The sequence below is a fragment of the Pseudorca crassidens genome, chromosome 3 (genome assembly GCF_039906515.1).
Source record: "Pseudorca crassidens isolate mPseCra1 chromosome 3, mPseCra1.hap1, whole genome shotgun sequence".
Taxonomy (NCBI): domain Eukaryota; kingdom Metazoa; phylum Chordata; class Mammalia; order Artiodactyla; family Delphinidae; genus Pseudorca; species Pseudorca crassidens.
In genome coordinates this window covers 129,552,038-129,574,639 of record NC_090298.1, presented here as the reverse complement: position 1 = coordinate 129,574,639, position 22,602 = coordinate 129,552,038, and the positions used below count along the sequence as shown (strand labels likewise).

General features: G+C 43.2%; 1 protein-coding gene across 6 annotated transcripts in view; it reads right to left on the bottom strand.

Moving 5' to 3' along the window:
- The window catches only part of GRIA1 (glutamate ionotropic receptor AMPA type subunit 1), a 311,855-nt gene that overhangs the window by 126,106 nt on the left and 163,147 nt on the right, over positions 1 to 22,602 (bottom strand). For all 6 annotated transcript variants that reach the window (XM_067732350.1, XM_067732349.1, XM_067732348.1 and 3 more), the window contains exons 3-5: positions 16,778 to 17,017; positions 13,112 to 13,296; positions 7,743 to 7,796 (exon numbers count right to left, since the gene is read on the bottom strand). In XM_067732350.1, coding sequence (XP_067588451.1) covers positions 7,743 to 7,796; positions 13,112 to 13,296; positions 16,778 to 17,017 — 479 coding nt within the window. The remainder of the gene's footprint in view (positions 1 to 7,742; positions 7,797 to 13,111; positions 13,297 to 16,777; positions 17,018 to 22,602) is intronic.

Below are 22,602 nucleotides of genomic sequence, written 5' to 3'. Positions count from 1 at the left end.
CTCTCTTGGACGGATGCAGAAACTCTCAATTCTCTAGAATGGATTATTCTAGAGCATGGGATGTGACTGCAAAGAGTAACATATACTCAGCCTTGCCCTTGCCTGATGGGATGCTTGGACCTCGTAGGAAGTGAGCATCCTTTGGGGTCTGGGACTTGATTTTCTACCCATCCATTTCCTCTTCCCTTCCAGAGGCTCTCTGCAGTGTAAGCTCTGGTGATCCTAAAGTAAGCCGTGTGTTCTCACTGCTACAGAAGAGTGAGGTGAAGCCGAGGGAGAGAGGGAAGGCTGTGTGGGAGGGAGAAGAGGACACTGGGATGGACTCCATCAGTGAGGGGTGACTCTGAGAGGGGCAGGGGGAGTGGGGAGGGAGTGCTTCTCAACCTCTCTCTATCTCCTATTTCTATATGTTTCTTTCTCTTACACACACACACACACAGAGGAAACTGAGAGGCAGCAGTGGTAAAAGAAGCCACAAAGAACAGAACAAACAATTGCTCCAAATCCCAGCCCAGCTCTCCTGTTCAACTTCCGAGTGACTTCAAACAGGTTATGTCCCTTCTCTGGGTCTTAAGTGCCTCTTTTACAAAATGCGGGAGGGGTTGGGTGAGACGAGCCCCTGGGGACCCTTCAACTCTGGTTCTTTGGGATTCTTCAAGCCAGCGCAAAGGCACACTCTTCATAGGACTACTGGCTGCGTGGATGCACTGTCATGATCCTTCCCAGAAACCTGCAGCCTCCGGGGGCCTCTCGAGCCTCTGACCGCCAGGCTCTGGCAGTTGGGGTGGAAGTTTATGGGGCTTGCATTACTTTTTTCACACAAGATTTTTCTCTGGCATCCTTTTAAAAATTTATTTACGTGTTCCAATTGAGCTGGAAGACAAAGCCAAGTTGCTTCCAGGACAAAAGTAAAACCGCATGCCTCTTAGTGCTTCTGGTATGAGCCCAGTGCAGTGGAAGGCACACAGACATGCTTGGTTCATGTCTGATGTTCATTTGGCTGTTAGAACCTGTCCTGTGGGAAGGCATGGGGAGGGGCGGGGACAGGGGGTCGTCCAGGCTGAAGGAGCAAACACCAAGAACAAGCAGGGTAGGCGGTTCCTAATACACTCTTCCCTATCGCTGGGTATTATTCAAGCAGGAACCAGCTGGATGGGCTTCTGTTGGGGATGTTGTAGAGGAGATTCTGACCTTTTATGGGAAGTGGACTAGATGCCCTCTGAGGCCCATCTCTACCTACTCATTTGCATATTCTTAGCTGTATTCATAGTCCCACGAGCCCTGATCTCTGCTTCTTTTAGCATAGACACAGGGACTTTGCCTTTAAGTGTGTGTAATAAGTGGGTACCAACATTGTTTATTTCCTGAGAAGTCATTTCACTCACTCATTCATTCATTCAGTGACTTTTTAAAGAACACCATTACATGCAAGTCACTTTGCCTGGTGAACTGGGAATTCATCAGTGAGAAAGGCAGACATATTCCTTCTTCCAGGAGCTTACAGACAAACAGGGAGGAAGGTGTTACATAATTGGGTTTCAGTTGTGGATGAGATTGAGTTTGGCAGGGGGTTGAGGGACCTCAAGTATAGTATCTTGTCCCCAGATATTTAGTGTTTTCTTTCCCCACTACTACTAATGATGATGATGATGGTGATGACAATGATTATGATGGTGGACATTGTTAACGTTTACTGAGTGCTTATTTTGGGCCAAATATTACTATGAGCACTTATAAAGTATTATTTCATTTCATTCACATGATAGCCCATGAGGAGGTAGATGATACCACATTCCTTGTTTTTACAGATGAGGTGATGAAAACTCAGAGAAGGTAGGTCACTTTACTAATATCACACAGCTAATAAATATAAAACCAGAATTCAAACTCAGGTCTGTCTGACCCAGAGCCACCCTTCCCAACTACTGCTCCAGCTCCCTAACTAGAGGAACCATACAGGAGCCAAACGTGACCGTGGGTGGTATTGAGATGGCATGTGTAGAAGAAAGCGGCCGAGCTTGGCCTTACAGAAGGCAGAGACAGCTTTCCCACCACAGGGGAGCAAGGAGATGAAAGAGCATTTCTTCTCAAGACTGATGTAGCAAAGAGGTAGCAGCATGGAGCTGGGGGCTTGGGTGAGCCGCCACATGGACCAGAACTGCCAACTCTAACATTTCACAGGAGGTCATCTGCCTCCACATGGCGGAAATGGCTGACCACCCCGGTCCCCAAATCCCCCAGTAAGACCTGGGATGACCCGTCCTCCGTGTGTTTCCCTCAGCTACTTTGTGCACTAGAAATCACAGTTGTCCCTTGGTATCCGTGGGGGATTGGTTAAGGAACCCCCGCAGATACCAAAATCTGCGGATTCTCAAGTCCCTTATATAAAATGGCATAATGGTATTTGCATCTAACGTACTCTCATCCTCCCGTATACTGTAGGTCATCTCTAGATTACTTGTACTACCTGATAAAATGTAAATGCTGTGTCAATAGCTAGAAATACAATATAAATGCTATGTAACTAGTTGCTGCTGTGTGGCAAATTCAAGTTTTGCATTTTAGAACTTTCTGGATTTTTTTTCAAATATTTTTGACCTGCAGTCAGTTGAATCCACGGACATAGAACCCACAGACATGGAGAGCCAACTGTATAATTATCATGAAATTCTATCAGTGTACAGTGGAAAAGATACCCAGTGGGAGTTTGAGAGCCTGAGTTTGAACTCCAGGTTTATTGCTGCAACTGTAGGCAAGATTTAAACTGAAGCCTTCTTATCGAGAGCCTGTGTCCCCCTTGCACCCGTCCCCACCTCCCCCATGCTCAGCAGTCACATGGCACAGTATAAGAACATGGATTTTGGAGTTCTCTAGTCCTGGAGGGGAAGCCCAGCTCCATGACTTTATAAACTTTGTCACTGGAAAACTCACTAATCTTTCTGAACCTTAGTTTCTTCATCTGAAAAATGGGGATAATATTATCAACCTCCAGGACAATTATGAGGATTTAATAGGTAACTGTTTAATTATATATCATAGTGTCTGGAATGTAGCAGTCATTCAATGAATAATAGTAATCACCATTGTTATTATTGTTGTAGTTACTTACTAGGGGTTTAAGAAATTCTAGTTCAATGGCTCAGGTTAGCCCGGTCATCCTATTCTTATGATCACATCACTTGGCTTTTGCCAGATTCCTGAGAGCCAGACTCCATTGAGGAGTGCTTGCCTTCCCCCTCTGCAGATCAGTCATGTAACATCTTGGATTCTCAGTTCTCATTTCTATAAAGTGGGGATGAGGAATTCTCCCTTGCTTATGTCATAGGAGTACTGCAAGGTTCAAAACCCAGTGGTGTGATTCATGCCAAAACATCACATGAACTATAACTTGGTGTAAAAATGAAAGGAGTTGCTGTTATTGTTACTGGTGCCCCAGGAGGCACCATATGGTCCACACAGAAAGACAACGAATATCTTCAGTCCTTCAGTGTTTCTCAAACTGGGGTCTGCTGGACCCTTTATAAATTCTCAGAGGTCTGCTAGTTCTCTACAAGAATTTTTAAATGTTGTGCTTTTTTATTTCAGTGAAAGTCAGATCATCAATATAAACAATCTGATCATTTGTCCCATGCTGTAAGTACTCATGTTTGCAGTCTCAGTGGACTGAAGAATTTAACCATTGGCTCATTGTTTCCTAAACTGTGCAGACGCATTGTAGAGGTCCACATATCTTCCTTTTGAGAAACACCAATTTGTGCTAAGATTTGCAGCTGATGCATCACAGAGATAAAGAGCTATAACTCTGGAGAGCTCTGGCTGGTAGCTGTCTGCTATGATCACAGTCTCAGAGCAGGGAGTGAAAACCGAGTCAGTGCTGGGCTTGGAGGAGGACTGACAGCCAGACAAGAGAGCTTGGTTCATCAGGGGGCTCCAGGGCCCAGGGGCTTCTTTAAGAAATAATGGTAGAGTTCACCAATTTCTGCAAGGCTCAATTTCACTTTATGGACATACCAATGCTATGGAAATATAAATATACATCTATCCTATCATATATAAAATATGAATACATATATCAGCATATATATGCACAGGCATATATATGCATGTATACATACGGACACAACATGTGAATATGTACAGATGGGTAGATTTAGTATATGAAGTTAGGATTCTTCACCTGTGCAGAACACTTTAACTTTTTCAAGGCATGGTGGCATTCAGCAACATGTTTGGTTTCCCCAGTGACTCCATGAGCATATAGAATAGGAACTATTATTCCTGATGTGGAAACTGAGGGCTGGAAAATTGCCCAAGATCACAAAGATACTAGCTGAGGATGGTATCTGCCCAAAACGCATGGCTTTTCTTTTCTGTTCTTTTTTTTTATGACTCCCTGTTATAAAGCTCTCCTCTCTGACCCACAGTCTCCTTCCATCCTCTCTTCTAGCGGCCCTCCAAAGCCAGAAAAACATCCCTCCAAAGTGCTCTGTTACAAGAATGCTGTTGGCTTCTTGGAAGCTCCTGCATTCTGACAGGGACAGAAAGAACGGCAAAATAAAACGTAGCTCCCTCTTTTTGTTAAATCTTTCAAAAGCTTCCTTCCTTAGTTTCTAACTCTTATTACACCCTAATCACAAACACTCTGAAGGAGGGGGTCAGTTCCATGCAGCGGCAGGCTAATTATGTGGCGGAATTTCTAAAAATTGTCATCTTATCAATTGCTTTATTCCTCTGAAGGGGGAAGAAAGACACACAGCACATACTCGACTATGTTTCAGACTGAATTAATTAGTAATTTGAAGCCTAATTATCAACTAATCTATTGGAACATGCAAGTCTTTTGTATTTGGATGCTATATGCAATTTGCATCCTATTAGTTGGCCGTTGTAAGGATTTGAGAGCTCATTAGGTCAGGGGGAAAAGAAAAGAATGCAGATCAGAAGGAAACAGACACCCAAAGGGCTGACTTGGTGATGTTGTGACCGAGGGGTCACTTGGCAACAGATGGAGCCTGGCGGTGTAATTACCTGAGGTCATTTGGTGGCTTTGAGGCCACTGATGTGTAATTTCTATCTTACCCTGGAGAGGTGATTATGCATGCCCCCAACCTTGCTCTGTGTATTCTCAAGCAGCAGGGTGCCCACGTGGTCTGTGCTGAGAGATGTCCTGATGAAGTGGAAAAGGCATTGGGTGCTGCCCACTAACCCTGGTGCCAGGCCTCGCTCTATCACTGACTTGCTGTGTGACCCTGGCCAAGTCACACCATCTTGCTGGTTTGACTACAAGTAAATGTTTCCCTATAAGCAAATGAGACTTAGATACAGCTGACTTCCAAAGTCCCTTCTAGGACTAAGGATCTGGGATTCAAGGGGTGTCAAGAGTTTTCTTCCTTATGAAGTCAAAAATTTCATCCTTGCAAATGTTTTTTTTGTTTTTTGTTTTTTAAGATTTTTTTTGATGTGGACTATTTTTAAAGTCTTTATTGAATTTGTTACAATACTGCTTCTGTTTTATGTTTTGTTTTTTTGGCTGTGAGGCATGTGGGATCTTAGCTTTCCAACCAGGGATCAAACACGCACCCCCTGCATTGGAAGGCGAATTCTTAACCACGGGACCTCCAAGGGAAGTCCCTTCCAAATGGTTTCTGAGGGTGAAACTCTTGGTTCGCCAAAAATCTTTGGACGGCCATCTACCATTTAAAATGCAAATATCTCTGAGAAAGGTAGCATATATATCTATTAACAGCTGGGTCTAAATTAACCTATCACAAGAAGTCCTTCTTATTTCCAGTCCTGACCCTGAAGTATTAGGACAGCCAAGGCAAGGAAGTTTTGAAGGGGAAAGAAGGTTAAGCCAGGGATCTGAGGCTGGAAATCCACCCAGAAAGAGAGACAGAGCTTAAGAATTAGGCAAGGTGTTTTAGATCCTGCCATTTTGACCTTTACATATACCCAGCCCCTGTGCCTTTGTTCTATTAATGACCTTTGTTCCAAAAGCAAGTAGAAAATATCCATCTCTGGTTCAATTAATAATTACTATTACTCACAGGAATAATCAACACAAAATAACATCGCTAAAACTGAGTGATATCATTTGTTATAGACAAAAGGTAAAAATCACATCTTAAAGGAAACACCAAATCATAAAGACAGGCCAGGATAATAAGCTAACTTTGTAGAAAAAGCTATCATTAAGGAAATCTGATAATTGCTCACACTGGCACATGGCAAAATTTGTTATTTATTAAAATTATTAAATTTATTTATTAAAATTATTAAAATTATTAAAATTGCTGGAAAATAAATAAAATAAAATTCAAAAAAAAATTTGCTGGGAGATGTAACCACTTTGGAAAACAATTTTGACTGTTTTGACTACAGTTTTGACTGTTTTGAGTTTCTCAAGATATTAAACATAGAGTTGCCATGTATCCTAGTGATTTCACTCCTAGGTTTATGCTCAAGAGAAAAACTTGTAACAAATGTAACAAAACTTGTAGTAGCATTATTCATAATAGTCCAAAAGTGAGAACAACCCAAGTGTCCATCAACTGATGAATGGATAAACAAAATGGGATACATCCATATAATGGAATGTTATTTGGCAATAAAAAGGAATGCAGTACTGATTCGTGCTACAACATGGATGAACCTTGAAAACATTACGCTAAATGAAAGAAGCCAGTCACAAAGGACCGCATATTCTATGATTCCACTTATATGTAACATCCAGAGTACGCAAATCCATAAGGATATAAAGTAGATTTTGCTGGTTGCCTAAGGCTGGAGGAATTTGTGGGGCGATGAATCACTCCTAATGGGTATGGGTTTCTTTTGGGGGGGTGATGAAAAAGTTTAAAAATGAGATTGTGGTGATGGTTTCACAATTCTGTGAATATATATAAAACCATTGAATTGTATACTTTAAGTGGGTGAGCTGGATGGCATGTAATTAGCTCTTTAGAAAATAAGACAGGCAAAATAAAATTACATTTGGCTTTGGGAAAAAACTACTGGAAATATCAAACTTCATGATTAAAAAAGTAAGAGGAGCAAAACATGACGCAGGAAAAACAGACTTGTCAAAAACGGTGGTCACAAAAGAAAACTCATAATTGTGCATGTTGCTGGGTAAAATTTAACATGTGCAAAAAATTATTTTATGAGTCAAGTCTTCATACCATGGAAAATCATTACACCCAATAAAAATAACTACAGCACATTAAAATGAAAATAAAATTTTTTTTAAAAGACAGCTTGTCTATGCCACATAAAAAAGGGAATAAAAACTAAATTGACATAATATTGTTTATGCTGTAAAACTGTTTCTGGTTAAAGATCTGTCAGCACTAGCATCATTATGATTTAAACATTTATATTTATAAACAGTAAAACTATCACTGGTGTCAAAATAGAGGGTCAAAACCAGTGGGGTCAAAACATTTTGTATCATTAAAGATGTGGTGATTTTGTTCTTATCGCCAAGTGGCAGAGCCAATTAAAGCTGGAATTGTGATGACTGAGGAAGGCCTGCCCACCAGCAGGGTCTCTTCCAAGGAAGCTTAGAGGTTCACCTTGAGTGTGCTGTGGTTTGACAAGCAGGGATGTGAAGGGGAAAAGGCAAAGCTAGGAAGTGCCCCTCCCACCCACGCCGTTCCCTCCAGCCAGGGACCACAGAAGCAAGCCGGGCACCAAACACAGAAAGACCCACCATTTGAGAGCCTGCAGTGTCCTCTACTCACCAGATTTGCAAGGATATAGTGGTAGCCAATGCCGTTCTTCTCCAGCTTTACAATCTACAAAACACAACGAGAGGGGATGCATTAATCATACTGACAATTAAAGCTACACCAACGATGACCAGCAATTAACACTGAGTACTGAAAATGTGCCCTGTTCTATCCTAAGTACCCAAACTACAATATCACAACCATCCAATGGTGGTGGCATTGCTGATATCCTTGTTTTACAGATGAGGAATTGAGACTTAGAGAAATCAAATAAACTCCCTGAAGTTACCCAGCTATTAAGTGCAGATGTAAGACCTGACATCAGTTTTGCCTGATTCCAGGGGTAGAGTAGTGGTATCATAACCCCAAGGTCCAGGCTAGAATGCTCACTTCTTTCCTTCTTCCATAAAGCCTTCCCATACATAGTGGGAATCTTATGTTGTATTGAATTCCTTGTCACTGTTACAACAACATCTGCTGCTTGGGTGGACAGATGGGTGGACGGGTGGAAGGATAGTCAAATGGGTAGGTGGATGATTCCACCCCAGTTCTTGAACTTCAAATCCTTGAATGGACCATATTCAGATACAGTTCCTTCCTTCCCTGAATTTTGTGCCTTCTTCCCTAAACCCGTTGGATACTCAGACATCAATGAGCCATTCAACCCGGAAGCTGGAAGAGAACGTCAGGATCATCTGGTCCGGCCCCTCACTGTACAGATGGGAAGTCCAGGCCCAGAGAGACGAAGTGATGTGCCAGCTCCCACAGCAGTATGGTAGCAGTGTCAGGACAGGGACCTGGCTATTGTGAGCCTTTCCATATGATGCCTGATTCAGAGCCAGGGTCCCCAGACACCCGTCCATCTTCAATGTGCAGACCAACCCTAATTGCAGGCAAGAAAATATTTGTAGAAAGAACTACCCAGTGGTTTGCTTGGGCATCCAGACATTCCACCCAGCAAGGAACAGCTAAGACCGCAGTCCTTGGTTTAGTCCTAGCTGAGCCTGCAAGTTAACTTGATCTATTTCTTTATTATTATTATTTTTTAATCATCAAATTGAGGTTAGTACACCCTGCTCAGTGCCTCTCTCCCTGCACTGTTGCAAGGACGCATAGAACACATGAGAAGCACTTGGGCTTCTTCTCTAACTGAATAAAATTTCAAGGTTATTAACACCCACATTCAGACATCTCCTTAACTGGATGTATGTGCATAGCGGCTCACATTTTTTTAATGTAGGGAATAATTAAATGCAAGCACACACAATGAATGCTCTGAAACAGTGGTTAGCATGTGAAATTCCAGACTATGGAGTGCCAAGACTTTGGGGATGATAGTTTTATTAATAATTCTTCATTACTTTTTCATTTTCTTGTCAAATGGTTTTTTGCTCTTTCAACAATGAGATACCTTTATGAGGAACCTATTCAGCTTCTAAAAAGCACAAAATAGCAAATAAAAGATAGTTTGAAACCCAGTGCATCCAGGCAATGGATAAGAATAGTCCCTGCAGGATGAAATTACAGGTTGAAACATAGGAAACAGCCGATAATTAATGACTTTTGACCAATAAGAATCAGTAATTTCATATGGTTTGACCTAACACAAACCGTCCAACCCATCTACTCACCTACCTACCTGATGGCCTAGCTTCCCTTTCACAGACATTAAGTGCTTCCTATCTATCAAGCACTGTGCTGGAGATATAGTGGAAAGTGAAACGAGCGTGGTGCTTGCTGTCCTGGAGGTCACAGTTTACTGGGAGGAGACCCATACTTAAACAGATGAAGAGATACAGGTACACAGGGTTACAAACTGAGAAAGTTGTTATAAAGGTAATGTACACTTGGAGTCCCCTGCCTCACTCACCCCATCTCTTCAAAGCTCATTTCCACTGGATTGCCTTAATTCACAATCTTTGTGTCTGGAAGGCCCTTTCCCATTCTCTCTAATTATTCATAACCTTTATGGCTGATCTCTAATCCCAACTACTCTGTAAAGCCTTCTCTGATTAATTAATTCACTCAACAAATATTTATTGAACATGGGCCACATGCGAAGCTCTACGCTGTGTGCTAGGGACAAGCTATGAACAAATGAGGCAAGATCCCCAGGCCCTCATTGAGCTGAGTTGACACTTTAGCAGGGAGCCAGGTGGTAAATATATAAACAGATAAATGAACACGATTTCAGCAGGTGAAAAGCACGTTGAAGACAATACAACAGGGTAAGGTGATGGATGGCCTGGTCCTGGTGTCCCTCATCCATCTCTAACTCATTCTGAACTTAATGACTGTATTACATAATTAAGTGTCTTATATATTGATAAAGCATTATATTCTAATCACCCTGTTCCCTGCTCACAAACCTTCACTGGCCCTCCACTGTTTACAGAATAAACCCCAGACTCTTTGGGGTGGTTTCCAAAGGTGGTCACAATCATGGGTTCATCTCCTTTTCATTGCCTTCCAGTAAACAATTGACATCCTCCACTTGGCCTCTTAAGCCCCTCTGTGAACCTTGGCCCCTACATGCCCTCTGGGCCTCCCTACATGCTCTTACCTCCAGCTTAAAGGCTCTTTTCCAGTCAAAGGCTACCTGTAGATATCTAGACCCATCTGACATTTGGGATCTTAGAGCATTCATTGATTCCTTATTCTTCTCATTCATTCAAAAAATATTTACTGAATACCTACTAGGTGCCAAGCACTCTTCAAGGCACTGTGGATGCAGCAGGGAAGAAAACAAAACAAATCCTAATAGAGCTTATATTCCCATCGGGGCACTAGAGCCTGAGACAGGCAGTTAATTCCCTATTTGGATTCGGAATCATTGTCTTCCTCCTCAGGTTAGGCAGAACATTTGTGTTAGACTGAAAAGATCCCAATTACTGAGTGTGAGATAGTCTAGGATGATGCTAAGATGTCAGAACGCAAATCAGAAGATGTAACTTTTAGACTCACGGTCATTGTCACTAACTAGTTGTCTGAACTCAAGACAAATCATTCAACCAATATGACCGTCAGTCATCCCATCTGTAAAGTATGAATGCAAATGGTAGATCAGGTGATTTGTAAGATCCTTTCAGCATTTGGTCTTACTTTTCAGAATAGAAGAATCCAAGGATTAAAAAAGTTAATACACTGCAATCTAAAATATTCATGCAAACAAGTTCCTTCCTTCCCAAACACAAGTTTGTCCTTTGACAGAGGGAGTAGCTATAGACAGCACATGTGCTGAAAGTTGCATTTTTAAAAGGTTGGGCCCTGTAGCCCGACCAAGATAGATTTGACTTCCTGCTTTCCTTCTATGTGAAATCCCAGGCAAGTGTAATGTCTTGTTTCTTCATTTATAGAATAGGGGGTCTAATAGAAGCTCTTTTTATAGAGATGACGTGAGGATGAAGTGGAATTATACATGGAAAGAGCTTGGCATAGTGTCTGGTATATGGTAAGCACTCAGAAAATAGTACCAACAGCTTTATCTTCACTATGGAATAATACAGCAGGAGTCATCAGTCTTTAAGAATACCAACTTATCATTCAACACTTTCTCTACCTCCTATCTCATCTAATCTTTTTATCAGCTTTGTAGAACAGGGGCCTTCATTCCTATTTTACAGATGAGTACACTTATGCCAAAGAGGGAGTGACTCAAGAAAGCAGTATCATACCCACAACAACTTGACTGAATCTCCGGGGAATTATGCCAAATGAAAAAAGCCATACCCCAAACATTACATACTATGTAATCCCATTTATATCACACTCTTAAAATAAGAAAATTGCAGAAATGGAGAACAGGTTAGAGAGTGCCTGAGGAAAGGGAAAAAGAGAGGGAGAGAGGGAAGCCAGGTGAGGACAAAAGGGCAACACAGATGATCTTTATGGTGATGGAAACGTTCTGTACCTCGAAGGTATCAATGTCAATGTCAATTTCCTGGTTGTGATATTTCACTATAGTTGCTATAGTTTTCTAAGATGTTACCATTGGGATAACTGGATATGTGGTACATGGGATCCCTCTGTATTATTTCTTACACACGCATATGAGTTTGTGTCTCAAAATTAAAAGTTTAACTAAGAAAACAAAGCAAAACAAAAGAAAACCAGTACCAGTTGGCACTATGAATAGCCAAAATGGGTGAATCCTTACATATATCACTTTCTGTGGGGCAGGCTCTATTCTAAGTGCTTTACATGTATACATGGATTCTTCTAACCCTCGCAAGAGCTCTCTAAAGGTAGTTATTATCATCATCATTATTATTATGCCCATTTTACGGATCAGGAACCTGAGATGTAGAAATGAAAAACCTGGCCCAAGTTCACAGAGCTAGCAAATATTAGAGCTGGGGATGTGAATCCCAGGCAGTCTAGCTCCAGGGTCTCTACTTTGAACCAGTACTCTATTCTGCTTTACTTAACTAGAATTCCAGTCCCATGACTCCAGCTCAAAAAACTCCCATCTCAATGGAAACAATTTTTGCTGGTTTCTCTCTCTGAGAGGGAAGCCATATCCGCACTTTGTAAAGTAGAGCACAGAGTTAACGCCTCAAAGAACCCCTGACTTTCAAAATCTCTCCTATTCAGTTCCCGAGGCCTCTGAGCAATTGCTGAGCGGGTGCTGAGATTCCCTGTGGGAGCCCCAGGGGTCTTGAGGGCCATTAACAAGCTCTGTCATGTTGTCAAGTACTTAAAACTGCCATCTTTACTTGTATAGCACTGTTCAAAAACGATTGCAAAATCTACTTCCTTGCTAGCTCATCTGAATACACAAATGTAATTTAAAAAGACAAGTGACCTATCCAATGACACATGCTTTACTTCTGAGAACTGGAGGAACCGTGGCTTAGAGATGTCTGGCTAAAGACTACTGAGATTACAGTGCCCTTTCTTGGAACGGACAATCAATTAATTGCTCAGACACATGGATGTGTTCCAGGAAAGGGAGATGCCTGGTGCCTCCTTGGACTCAAAACTGGTCAGTGGGCCAAATGGATGAGAAACCAAATGCTAGACCAGTGGGTAACAGAACTCAGAGCTAAGCCAGGAATCTGGCTCTACAGGTTGTGATAGCAGTTTACAAACTCTAAAATGCAATGTGTTTTGCTTTTTAACAAGAAAAGGAAGCACTGGAGGTAAGTTTTTGGTTAACTGATCCGAGAACCATTTGAAGTCCTGCGTGAAGGCTCCCACTGTTTGTGCTATTTCGTAACATGGCAGAATTAAACTGTATGAATTACAGAATGTGAGAAGGCAGGCTTCTGGTTTCATCTAGTCAAGAACTCTCTTTGTAACACCAAAGGCAAAGGGTCACCCCGCTCGCTCATGAGCTGTCTCCCACGCCCACCCTGAGGGCACTTTGCTGCACTCACTACCTGGCCCAGGATAGCACTGAGGCGCTCGGATTCACAGTCCACCACCACCAGCCTCTCCTTTTTCTTCTCCAGGTCCTGGAAGAGCATCCGGTATCCCTCCTCTGTGGTTGTCAAAATGTTGACGGCTGTCACCTGCCAGTTCTTCTCGGCCGCTGTGTCTAGGACTTTCTGCAGGACGGACAGACCTGGAGGTCGGGTGAGTAGGACAGAGAGGTGGCAGTCAGGATCCACAGGCATCACCCCACTTCCGCCAACCCCGCTCCTCCACTAAACTCAGCTCCAGCTCGCTCTGTGCAAGTCTGAGCTCACCGAGGTCAGGTTCTGCGTCTGTTTTGTGTTTCTGTTTGCAGAACATAGCACGCAATAGAGTGATTAAACATCGAATCTGAGACTCAAATCCTGATGCTACAAATATACTAGTTAAATGATCTTGTACGGACTAATTCACCTGGCTACAATTTAGTGTCTTCAGTAGTAAAAGGGTGATGTTAATGATGTCCACCTCACACTGTCATCATGAGGATTGAATGAGAATGTCTCCAGCATGGCAAGGGTTTTATAAACATTGATTACTATTAGGTGTTTAGCAACTGCTGATTAAATGTGCTAACATGATATCTAAATAGCACCTAATAATTGTCAACCACGTTTACGCATGTTCAGTATACCTCAGTACCTGGTGCTCTGCCTGTCACACAGTAGGTATTCAATCAATGTGTACTGAGTTAAGCTACTCTCTTCTGATTTATAGCTAAATGATAGAGGAATCCATTACTCAATACTGCTTTGTTTCATCTTTGGGACATAGATGGTGTATTAGTTTCCTACTGCGGCTGTAACAAATTGTTGTAAACGTAGTGGCTTCAAACAACACATTTATCATCTTACACTGCCAGAGGTCGGATGTGTGGAACGAATCTCCTTGAGCTAAATTCAAGTTATGGGCAGGGCTGTGTTATTTTCCGGAGGTTCGAGTGGAGGAATTGTTCTTGCCTTTTCTTTTTTTTTGCGGTACGTGGGCCTCTCACTGTTGTGGCCTCTCCCGTTGCGGAGCACAGGCTCCGGATGCGCAGGCTCAGCAGCCATGGCTCACGGGCCCAGCCGCTCCGCGGCATGTGGGATCCTCCTGGACCGGGGCACGAACCCGCGTCCCCTGCATCGTCAGGCGGACTCTCAACCACTGCGCCACCAGGGAAGCCCTCTTGCCTTTTCTGATTCTGGCGGATGCCCGCTCTCCTTGGTGTATAGCCCCTTCCAGCTTCAAAACCAGCAGTGACTGGTTGAGTCTCTCACATTATACTCTGACCCTGACTCTTCTGCCTTCAACTTGCACACTTAAGGACCCTTGTGATTACACTGAGCTCACCCAAATAATCCAGGATAATCTCTCTGTTTTTTTTTTAATTAATTAATTTATTTGTTTTTATTTTTGGCTGTGTTGGGTCTTCATTCCTGTGCGCGGGCTTTCTCTAGTTGCGGCGAGCGGGGGCTACTCTTCGTTGTGATGTGCCGGCTTCTCATTGTCGTGGCTTCTCTTGTTGCGGAGCACAGGCTCTAGGTGCATGGGCTTCAGTAGCTGTGGCACGCGGGCTCAGTAGTTGTGGCTTATGGGCTCTAGAGCACAGGCTCAGTAGTTGTGACGCATGGGCTTAGTTGCTCCGCGGCATGTGGGATCTTCCTGGACCAGGGCTCGACCCCGTGTCCCCTGCATCGGCGGGCAGATTCTTAACCACTGCGCCACCAGAGAAGCCCATCTCTCTGTTCTAAGGTCAGTCGATTAGCAATGTGAATTCCATCTGTAACCTTAATCCCTCTTGCCATTTAACATAACATATTCACAGGTTCCAGGAATTAGAACACAGATGTCTTTGGCGGAGAGGGGAAGGTCAGTGTTCTGCCTGCAACAGATGGTTATTTCATATTTCACTCTTGCATTATTAATCAATCTTTTGCACATATATCATTTCTGTCTTCCAATAACATTGCTAATCCCTCCCATAGTGACCAGTATGGTGCCTGGCATAAAGAACCATCTGTAGATTGATTCTGTTGTTTCTTCCTTTTTTTTTTTTTAAAGTATACGGTTGGTGTGCTTAAGTCTCACGTTCACTGAAAGTTTACTATGTGTCTGGCATTGCCCTGTTAGCTTTCCTGTCTTCAGTTCACTTAATTCTCTGAGGTAGGTACCGTTATTATCCATGTTTCACAAGTGTGGAAATGGAGGTTCAGAGAGATGTAGTCATTGGCCCAAGCCCGCACAGCTAGCAAATGGCAGAACTCTGAGTTCAGAGTTGTGAGGTAGGCGGAGCCCCTTTGAGTATGGGCGCTTTGCTGACTGACCCCAGAGATGATCCTCTATAATGAAAGTTACATTTTTCTGTCTATGCCACTTCCAGACCTCAAGCCTCATTATGCCACAAAACTGACCTGAAATAGCCCTTCTGCAGGTCATCCTCATAATGGCTGCTTGTCTGAGAAGGGAAATCATTAAAATAGAGAGAAGGGAAAATTGAAGAAAATAGAGTGCTTCTGGCCTCTCCTGCCAGCTAATTCTCATTGAATAACCCTGCCTAACTCTTCCTGAAAAACCATTTCACAAAGCACTCTCCTATTCAAAAGTCTTGTAAGCCTCCCTAAAGGCAAACTTCTATAAAACCTCCTTTTTGCTCAGGGCAAAATTCCTGTGCCTCACTTTCCAGACCTTGTATGATCCATTTATTTATTTACAACAATAATGACTGAGTTCTTACAGGACTATTTAGTATACCAGGGGAAGGTAGGACAGTACAACAGAAGCAACACAGGAGTTAGAAAAAAGAAGAGAGTTTCCATTTAGAAGGTCAGGAAATAGAGAAAGTGGTGTTCCAGTAGGTTGCAAAAGAAAGGAAGAATTTGCGTATGTAGATTTGAGAAGGGAAGTGCATCCCAGAAACTGGAATTGTTTGAGTCAAGATGCAGAGAAGAAAAAAGTATTGGAAACATTTAGAAAATGGAGTGGAAAATTCAAAATTCAGGTGGAGGCAGAATTAGAAAGGCCTGGGAAGGTTGATGTTGATGCTGGTGATGATGATGACAGCGGTTTACATATATAGAAGACGCTGCACATTGATTATGTTGTAGGCACTGTACAGGCCCTTTCTAGTCATTGTCTCATTCAGTCCTCACAACTGTATGATATAGAGACTGGTTTTATCTTCATTACAGAGATGAAAAAACGAAGGAATAGAGAATTTTATCCCCATTACAGAAGTGGTCGAACTGAGGCAGAGAGAGCTTGCCCAAAGTCAAACAGCTGGAGAGGAGGGAACATAGAATTCAGATGCAGGTCTGCCTGACTCCAGAATCTATGCTCCTAAAAGCCATGTCATGAGCCATGAGCCATGAGCCATTCAACTGAGGTCCTTGGACTTTGAGTCTGGGCTCAGGAGCCATGGAAACTTGGTAAGCTGTAGAGTGACGTGGGGTGTTAAGACAGTTATTCTCTCAAAGGATGTGTTTCCACATGTGAGTTATAGATTAGTTACCAAAAATTCAGTTCACAGACATAAAACATTTCTGGATCATTCCTCCGTGATCCCTGCCTTTCAAGAAGGCAGAGAGGCACCATTATTCTTCCTGCTGATAATTTTCTCTTCATCCCTCCACAGTCCCCCTCCCCTGGCTTACCCCGGTCAGCATCATAAATGTAGACAAATTTTTGCCACTTGTAATGGTCGATGATACTGATGAGGGCATCCTGCAGCTCGGGACGCAGCTGAAGGACAAACTGGTTGGATGTGTCAACAGGAAAGCTTGGTGTAATGAAGCAGACATGGAGGGCCCCGCAGAAGGAGGTCAGCATGTTGACAGTCCTCCGTTCATAAAACCCAAAGATGGCATAGACTCCTTTAGAGAACTGGGAACAGACTGGAAGAGGAGAAGAGAAAAATTAATGGATAGAAGATACTGCAAACATGCTGTCAGGTGGCTCTAAAACTAAATCATCCACTAGTCTATCCATCCAACCCATCATCCATCTGTTATCTAGCCATCCACCCATCCAACAAATTCATCACTCCCTTCTTTCAACCCACAAATCTGTCCAACTGTCCATCCATTTTACCCATCTCTGCATCCATTCACCCAATCATCTGTCCAACCCACCCATCCATCTGTCGAATCCAATGTTTATTAGGTACCAATTCCATACCAAATGTTGTCATGGTTATTAATTATAAATGTATGCAAAGCTGTTTTGTATGCTCTTTCACTTTATCTGTACAATGCCTTTATTAAGGTAGGAAAAGGATGGCTGGGTCATTTTTTAAAGGGGAAAACCAAGGCTCAGAAAGTTAATGAACGTGTCCAATATGGTAGCACAGCTAGACCGTATCTGAGTTAGGCAGGTATCTTGAACCCAATCCAGCGATCTGTCTATGACACTGCCCATCACGTCAAGGCAAAGCATAATAAGATGCAAAGCATAATAAGATGTCTGTCAGCTTGGTGCTGATACACGTTTAAGAAAACAAGATTTTCCCAGCCAGCCCTTAGTTTTCAGTGTACATTTCTCTGCTGATGTTCGTCTTGTGTTTGTACATCCTCCTGGCTGATTCTTCAGCCCCCCGCCCCGCAGTTTATCAGCCACAGTAGTAGCTTAGCTGTGTGAGCACCCCCACAGGAGCTATTTTGTAAGATCCCAGTGCAGTTACCAGTACTGGTTTGTGTTCGGTTACGCTGCTGGTTAGAATATAATGCTAAAAAGTTAGCCCTAAGGTTATGGGGCTAAGTCCAGGTAATTCAGCTACTAAACTTCATTATAATATGTGATACAGGATAAGGGTTCATAGACTTTGCCCCAGTCAAGTGATCAACCCCAATGCCAACCCCAGTGCCTGAAAATTACCATCTTGATATGGACGGTGAGGCAAACGAGTCATCCTCATCACAGTGACTGTGTTTTAGGGTGCTCTGCCATATATGGTAAGCTGTTTAGTTCTCATCACAACCCTGTGACTTTGGTATTATCAATTTTCTTTTAAGATGATAACGTTGCTATTCCTAGATCCTCTGCTCTCTTTACCATATCACCTGCTTCCGTGACCCCGTGCTGCCTTTGTAGGTGGGCTCTCAAATTACGCTCCATGAACACTGCCCAGATGTGTTCCATGAACATTAGCCCCGCAGAATGCTCCTTAACAAAGAAAAGGCTTCTTTGCTCAGAGAAATTTGGGAAATGGTGCAAACCCTGTCCTCCTCTTGGAGTTTCAAACTGCATACCAGCTACATAAAAGATTGAGAGGAATCTTGTTCAACTTTAACACGGATTTTCTCAAATCCATACGCCCCCAGGACCCTTTGTTGGTGAATACTTTTTAACATGTTACTGATTCACTGGGCCACACTGCACTAAAGAATGCCATTAGCCACTGGGACCCAGTTGCTTACTGAGTCTAGGTTCTCAGTCAGTCCCTAGACCCTCCCTTCATGTCCCTGAAAGATAATCTTTTAAAGACTGTAATGGAAGCATACAAGTCATCTGTCTAACTTCCAGGGTAACCCAGCATACCATCTACAGGAAACCTGGCAGGTGCCCTTTATTGTGTGTGTATGTGTGTGTGTGTGTGTGTGTGTGTGTAAATTTAATTTTTATTGTATATTGGAGTATAGTTGATTTACGATGTTGTGTTAGTTTTAGGTGTACAGCAAAGTGATTCAGTTATACATATACATATAACCATTCTTTTTCAGATTCTTTTCCCATATAGGTTATTACAGAATATAGAGTTCCCTGTGCTATAGGGAACAAGTAGACCCTTGTTAATTGTCTATTTTATGTATAGTAGTGTGTATATGTTAATTCCAACCCCTAACATCTGCTTGCACACTGAATTACTGGGCATGCACTGCTTCTCAAGGTGCCCAGTCCATTGACTGACCACTCTTTGAAACCAGAACCTCATATGCCTGCTCTTAACCCACTCCATGGCCCTCCTGGTATCCAAAGGTGGCCCTCATGGACTTCAGCTTTATGGCATTTGGTTTTCAGTAGTGATGTTCATCCTCCACCTAGAAACCAGAGGGATCCTTTTAATTAAAAAAAAACCAAAAAAACAAAGAAAACACACTGTTTCCCTTCCTTGTGCAAAAACCTCTTACAAATTTTGAGGTTTCCCACTGCACACAGGAAAAATCTCCAAACATCTGACCATGACTCTGAGGCAGAGTGACCTGTCCCTTTGCCCCCTCCTGCCTCACACCGCTGCCCTCGCTCCCTGCTTAGCCACCTGGCCTGTGTTCTGTGCCTCCGGCCTCCACACTTGTTCTGCCCTGGAGACTCTGCGCTCCACCTGCAGTGCTCTTCCCTTACTTCTCTGCAATGCTCACTCCTTTTCAGCAATTTTATCTCAACTCAAATCTCACCTCCCTGAACAGGACTTCCTTCATCACCTCTTCTAAATAGTGATTCCACCCTCCCCTCAACCCTCTATAAGTCTCTATCACATCCCCCTGTCTTATCTTTCATGCTTGAATTATTATTATTTGAAGGTGTTTTCTTTTTTAACTTGTATGTATCTGTGACTGTTCCGGTCAGTGTTAATTCCCTAAAAACAGGGGTCTCATTTATGCCCCAAAGCCAGCATAACGCCTGGGACATGGTAGGTGCTTAGTAAATGTTTGTTGAATGAATGATGAGTGCTTGACGAGAGCACTGCACTAGGGAATGAGGAGGAACCGTTGGACCACCCTGGACCTCTTCCTCCCCTGTTCTGGGTAGGCATCTCCTGAAGTAGCTATTTATCCTTCACTACTCGCACTCTTTTCTCTTTCACCCTAACGAGGACGCTCCAGCCACTTGCAGCCGACAACAGGTGCTGTCTTTAAGTGTCTATTGTAATTGCCAGAATCAAGATTTCCATAAATATGGATTTCTCCACCAGGAAGCATACACTGTATATTATTCTCCCTGTGTTAGATATAGATTTGTCAAAAAGCACAATTCATCTTACCGGGTGAGGTGTGTATGGCGAGCACATGAACCCCGTTAGCATATTATAATATGCTCTCTGTGGTATTTTTAGGATCTTTACTTTCCATGCTGCAATGAAATATTATCTGGGGGGATATAAATCTCATGTTCCCGATCTATTCCCTGACGACATCTACTTGGTTTCACACCTTTAGTTGGGTCTCTGGGGCCCTCGTGGCCAGTGTTTCTTGCTGAAACTTTAGAAGTAGAGGAGGAATGGGTAAGATGGGGTGGAAGAAATGGGCGCAGATAGGCACGATCGAATCCTTACACACACGGAGGCCAGGATGTTTCCCCCATCCTTGAATTATCTCCCTATCTTTCCTTTTGCAAATCTCTTTTCCCTTAAATTGAGTGTGTTATCCTCTAAGGCTAAGCGGGTACATTTAACCAGAGCTCCCTAAAAGAGCATGGCTTGGAGGTAGCCTGGCCTGGATTTACTCAAGTGGACCCTGGTCCTCCGAGTTGCTCAGCATTTGACCTTCAATCTGGCTCCTCATTTCAGCTAAGCCTGAGCAGCAACAGCGAGGGAGAGGGAGAGACTAAGAGTCTGTAGGCCCCACGGCCTGTGGGAGAATGCATAATTGGTTACACGTTCAGAAATATAATTAGTTGTAGCACATTTCTTTAAATCTGTCACAGTAAATATTCAATTGGAAAAGATAACTTGGTCTTGTAGAAAAAGTACTAGATTAGATGCCAGAAGACCTGGAGGCTTCTCTTTTTGGTTTTATCACAGCACAGTATTATGTGACCTTGAGCCAATCCCAGGCTCTCCCTGCACCTCAGTTTCCATCTGTAAATTGGTGCTTTGAACCCCGTAAGAGTTAACATCTCTTCAGGCTCCAACAGTCTACGTTCTAGTCTCAGTAGTTGAAAAATATTCACTGATTGAGCACACTTTGGTTATTTGCTGGTCAGACTTGTAGTGACCTCCGGTGCAGGTTTTCAAACCTAGAAATCAGATAAAGGCTCTGAGTTCTTGGATCCGACTGTAATAGAATCCTAGCACTAAATCTAGGTGCATTCAGAGTGTTGAGTTGTATTTAAGATACAATTTTTAATGTGATATAGGTGAGTTAGTTACCTAGTAGAGAGTAGGTGAGAGAAGGCAAATCAGAAAGGGGGCTAGAGGTGGAGCCTTGTATTGTCAGGTACAGCAAGCCCGAGGGGAGAAAAGGGAACACTGAAAAGCAGCCTCTTGCAACACTGCTGTGTACTGGTCCAGTCAGACTCGCAGGCTGACAGTGAATGAGAGTAGGTGGGACTGTGTGCGTGTCCTCCATTTAAGACAGCAGTGGTGCATATAGTGCCTCTGATAGTAGCAATTAGGAGCTAACGTTTGAGCACTTACGAGGTGCCAGACATCGTGCCAAGGACGTTCCCGTGCATTGACTCCTTTCACCCTGTGAGGTAGGTTACAAATTGGGAAGGGCAGGCCCGGGGCCAGCACAATGCAAAGCTGAGTTCTGAACTCCACCCGTCAGACCACAAGGCTTGAGCTCTTGGCTTCTGTGATATGCCACCCCTTCCCTCCCTCCATCAATATTGGAAAGAAACAGTCATGGCATATGGGACAGCTTCAGCTTCTAGAAAATCCTCTCAGGTAGCACTCTGCCTGCCTCTGTTGCCAGATCAAGACGCATTACTGCATTAGGGTCTGTTGATATTAAAACAAAACCTAGAGACTATCATACAGAGTGAAGTAAGTCAGAAAGAGAAAAACAAACATCGTATAATATCGCTTACACGTGGAATCTAGAAACAGTGTACAGATGAACTTACTTGCAAAGCAGAAATACAGACACAGATGTAGAGAAGAAACGTATGGATACCAAGTGGGGAAGGGGGTGTGGGATGAACTGGGAAATTGGGATTGACATATATACACTACTGTGTATAAAATAGATAAGTAATGAGAACCTACTGTACAGCACAGGGAATTCTACTCAGTGCTCTGTGGTGACCTAAACAGGAAGGAAATCCAAAAAAAGATGGGATATATGTATATGTGTAGCTGATTCACTTTGCTGTACAGCAGAAACTAACACAACATTGTAAAGCAACTAAGCTCCAGTAAAAATTAATAAAGCAAAACAGAACAAAACTGGGTGGTGCTCGCTGCATTCCCCTCTTGTCCCTGGGGATCATGCAGAGCATATACACACACATCTCTCCTTCTGTTGGTCCATACATGTGTCCATCCACCCATCCATCCACCTCTTGACACCCAGCATCTACCACTCGTGAGACTCCGTGTTAGGCAGTGGACATGCAGTATTGAAAAAGGCAAGCCCCCACTTCGACGTCACCTTGACAGTGGGAGAGGCCGACACCGAGCCAGTCAATTACACTTCCCTGTAAGTGCTGTGGCAGGGGTGAGGTCGGGGTTCAGGCAGAGCCACCTAAGCCCAGCCTGTGGGGACCTCAGAGAAGGCTGCCAAGAGGAAGTGCCGCTTTGACCTTGAAAGAGAACTGGGCA